Raw genomic sequence first — 4,906 nt, forward strand, 5'->3', positions numbered from 1 at the left:
ATTTTCAAGAACCAATAGCGAGCGGTCTTTTTGACATAATGTGACGTAATGCGCGAGTGGCGAATGTTAAGCCATTTTTGAAGCACTGTAATAGAAAACAACTTTACTGTTTTACTTGCTGTGTGGTCGTACTTTTGTGCAAGGTTTTACTAGAAAAACCAATCGAAACTGTAAGTATTCTACTTTGTTAAGTACTGTTATTTCTTTATTACACTTAAGGTATTTCTGTAATGATAATAATCGGTCATTAAGTAGTTAAATTATAAAATAACCAAATGTTATGTAAGATGGGTTGTCAATATGACCAAGTTAACTCCACTTGAAAATAAAATATTTTTTTTATATTTACATTATTTTCTGAGACACTGTTCAATATAACGTTTATAATAATTGGTCATATCAATTTTGCTGTTTCTGTTTCTGCAAATATTGTCAAAAAACTTACATACTTTAATGAGACATTTTGAGGTACTTCGACAAATATAAATTTAAAGCATTTAGCTTTAATTAAAATCAATTGAAAACGACCTAAAAAGTGACGTATATTTTTCTTTCGAGATTATTAAAAAACAAAACAATATTTCAAAGATTCCAAATTTGGAATTTTTGGGTTAAGATGTGTTATCAGTTTCAAGTATATTGAAGATAAGGACTTTATTTAAAACAAATGATATTACTAGCTGTCGCGCGGTATTAAAAAATACATCATTAGTAGCCTATGTTTTCTTCTAAACTACATTTAAATCCCTGCCAAATTTCATCGAGATCCATACAGCCATTCTGGAGATATCTTCAAACAAATATCCATCCATCCTCATTTATAATTGGTAAGATTATGTGACATAACTTTATTTTTAACATACCAACACAGAGATAAAAAGCTATGTATATTAAAAGTTAATATAAAAGATGTAACTCTTCATCTCATGGGTCAATATGTATATCAATCTCAAATAGTTACCATTATGTACTACAGATGGCAGACAAGGCAGTATCGACCATGGCGAAGCCGCAGATGCGCGGGCTCCTCAACAATGTCATCAAGCGCAACTTGATTGTTGCCCTAGCACTGGCAGGTGTGGCCGGCTTCAGTTTCAAGCAGCTTGTTGGTAATGAACGCAAGAGGCGGTATGCTGAATTCTACAGGTAAAGAATTGGATATACATATTTTTAGTGTGCTATACCTCAAAAGAAAAAAATGGAACCCTTATAGGATCACTTTATTGCTCCTTTTTCTCAGGAACAGACTATAAATGTATTGTTAATTTGTACTTGTTCATCCATGTCTTTATAAAGCTTATTGGTCAGTAATGGAACTTTTTCTCCCATTAAATCTAAGCTAAGGGCCTCTCTTAGTGACCAATTAGTGTACTAAAGTAAGGAATTAGCAAACACAGTAAAAGCATGATTAAATAATCATCAAAAGATTCAGTATTGTAACAAGGAACCACATTTATAACCAAAAGATGACTGCCACTTATCATATCATGTACCAATAGTGGGTTTCTGAGACCAAAATATTTGTTTAAATTATATTGTTATCTTGGTTTAGTCAAAGATAATGACAGGGATGACGATATGTTTTATACAGATTTTATTGTTGGAATGTCACGGATAGAGAACCGTTTATCTTTTAATGTTTAAGAACTGGTTACAGCAGTGTGCAAAGTGAAATAACCAAATGTCCATTTTCAGGACATATGATGCGGAGAAGGAATTCGAAGAGATGCGCCAGAAAGGTTTATTCCAATCCTGCTAATTTATTGAACAACTCTGCTGTAGTATTAATATTATAATTGCTGTGAATAATGTAATTTAAAAAAATAAAAATCAATTACTGATTTCATTGTTTATTTTATTTATTGCAAATGATATATGTTTTTAATTTTGTTTAGAAATGTCACAAAAGAGGTTTAATAAAAGAATATTGGAGTATAAAGTTTAGAAAATTAACAGAAGTGTTAAATAATTTAACAACTTTGGATTAAGGCATAGAGTATCTAGTCTAGTTTTCTTTTAATTTCTGAACGTCGACAAAGCCTTAAAACAAATAGGTAATTTATTAAAATTAAATGGTGATTGAAATAAAACGATAGCGTAGTTAAGATAATTTTAATCAGGACATCAATTATACGGCAGCCGGAATACACAAATTAATTTATAACAATCAGTTTCGTCCGCTTTGACACTTTTGACACATTTTGTCTCTGTTCTTTCAAAGAGAATGAAAGGGATGACAATATCATGACAGACGAAACTCACGTTACAATTTCAATGGATTACACATTTTTAATTTTAATTACACAATTTAATTGATTTTCAAAAATGTCTACGTAATAAATAGTACTTAATATTAAATGATTATCAAGGACCAGCCTGTTAACTTTACTAATATATCGAATATTTTAATAAGATAAAAGTTTTTTTTTAAATCACTGCCGGCAGGTATTTTGTCTTTTAATTTAAAACTTTTTACTCATTAAAATCATATCGAAGTTTAAATTCTATATTAATGACAAGTCACGTGGTACAGAATGGCGCGAAAATGTAGCATTTCAAATTTTATAAATATTTTTTTTAATAGATACGTTCATTGATAAAAAAAACTTTTTTTTTAAGAATAAGACGAAGTTTTTTGCATGAATATTATGGCAAACCGTGGTTAGTAGATTTGACACATTTGCAAAATTAATTTTATTGTTTGCTAAAAATAAAATTATTCTTCATTTTAACAAGTTTTGAAAAAAAAATTAAAAGAACATATTCACAAAAATATTTTATACATAAAATAGACACAATTTGTAAAAACCTAACTAATAACTAAACTTTGTGCATAAAAATATATTTATTTTTCTTAATGATGTGTGCGTATGAAAAAAAATGTACTTACATATCATGAAAATCACACGTTAAAAAGGCAGTGAGAAATAGAGAGAAGATAGAAATATATTATTTTAACAATTAATTAGATATATATTAAATTACATATATTTTAAATAGGATATGGCAGTTATGTGTTCAACTTAAGGGCATTAAGCCCTAGAATCTAACAAAAAAACAAATTGACAAATAAAATTTGGCCAATAAATCTATTTAAATCAATAAATAATTTTAATCAGGTAATAAAAAAACGATTCGAAGGATTTCTCGCTTGTTTATGATTAAAATACTGTTCAGTATTTCTTGTTGTCTTTGGTTTAACTTCCACACTCAAGGACATTTAATTATTACTAAAAAAATCCTTAAGTATAGATTAAGGTACAGAAATCTAAAATAAATAAATTAATGTATTACATAATAGACTTGTTCCAAGCCATTTAGAAAGTTTATTTGAAAGGATTAAAATGTTTATAAAATAGATTATTGGTAACCACAGACTTATGACGAACCAGCGTCATAATAAACCTTATAATTATATTAGCTTTGGTATTCAATACAAAATCCCGATGTACATTTTGTTTTTGTTATTTCAATGATAATGAAAGGGATGGCTATATATGTCCAGTATTAGTGGATTATTTTAAATAATTTATAATATTTCATTTATGTGCATAATAATTTTGTTACGTTTAAAAGAGAAAGACAGTAATTATCATTAGTTATAAATGCTATAGGTAAGTATTTCTTAGATTCCATATTAAAAAAAAAACCATAGACAAAGTTTTTTTTTAATGGACAAAAGCACTTCGTTAGAGCCAGTGCTTTTAAACTTATAATCAAATAATGATTAAAATAATTTTTAAATAATTCAAATACAACTCGTGCACGATAACATAAGACGAATGACGTCACACGAGTGTCATATTGTAAACGCATAGGTAATATGAAACGAAATAATAAGAAATTTATTATTTTTGAGCGTCGGTGCCTCAGGGGTCAAGCACTTCACTTGCAATCTCCAGGTCTTGGGTTCGAATCCCGTCATGTACCAATGTGTTTTTCGATTTCCGATTTACATATGTACATTTATCCGACGTTCTTACGGTGAAGGAAAACATCGTGATGCTGCACATATCTGCGAAGAAATTCAAAGATATGTGTGAAGTCAACCCGCACTTGGCCAGCGTGGTTGACTATGGCCTAATCACCCTTAACTTAGGGTAGGCTCCGAGCCCCTCGGTGGGGACGTATAGCTGATGATGATGATGATTATTTTTGAAATGAATATATTCTTACATTACTTAATCTTGTTAATTCTATAAACATCAACATTACAGGTAGAGAAATTCACTAAATACAATTATTATAATGTAATTAATAAGCGTAATAGATCAAAAAACATTGATTGTTTTTTTTTGTTCATAAATTATCATCAAATTTACTTAATCGCCAAGAAGATTCTGGTCTGTATATTTATTTAAGAATATTAATACATCGTTTTTTGATATTACATAAATAAATACAATAAAAAAACTTACATATTTTTGGATATAAAAAAAAAAACAAAAAAAAATCATCTTGTAATTTTAAAACTCGATGTATTAATAACTTTATAGATTTTAACCATAGACTGTATGTGGATGTTAGATTGTTGAAATTGCATATTAAAATTATTTAAAAACAGCTAAACTCACGTATTTACAATGATTCTAGGATAAATGTAGAATCCAGTTTAGTAAACACTCTTTTTTATATAACAATTATAGACCAAGATACCACCAAAGTGTTAAGTTCCGACTTTATAAGTTAGGGAACGTACCCATACTACGTGACCCGTTTAGGGGGGGGGGGGGGGGAGTCCTTACAATACTACAGTCAGTCACAGGAGCGGGGGGGGGGGGGTGGCTCAAATTTTAGTCACGTAGTCTTTAGTTGTTTTTTTTTTCATAATACATAATTCACTAGTAATTTAAGTATGCATGCAGTCTTATGCTATAATGAAGAGTATGAGACAAATTTCTTTTTC

General features: G+C 29.1%; 1 protein-coding gene across 1 annotated transcript; it reads left to right on the top strand.

The window, feature by feature from the left end:
- The first annotated feature begins 61 nt into the window (after positions 1-61).
- Positions 62-1,846, top strand: cype (cytochrome c oxidase subunit cyclope). Its single transcript, XM_013320297.1, has 3 exons — positions 62-170; positions 977-1,146; positions 1,696-1,846. The coding sequence occupies exons 2-3, from the start codon at positions 977-979 to the stop codon at positions 1,757-1,759; spliced, it is 234 nt and encodes a 77-aa protein (XP_013175751.1). The 5' UTR covers positions 62-170; the 3' UTR covers positions 1,760-1,846.
- Positions 1,847-4,906: the final 3,060 nt, after the last annotated feature.

This window comes from Papilio xuthus, unplaced genomic scaffold, assembly GCF_000836235.2.
Source record: "Papilio xuthus unplaced genomic scaffold, Pxut_1.1 DF829758.1, whole genome shotgun sequence".
Taxonomy (NCBI): domain Eukaryota; kingdom Metazoa; phylum Arthropoda; class Insecta; order Lepidoptera; family Papilionidae; genus Papilio; species Papilio xuthus.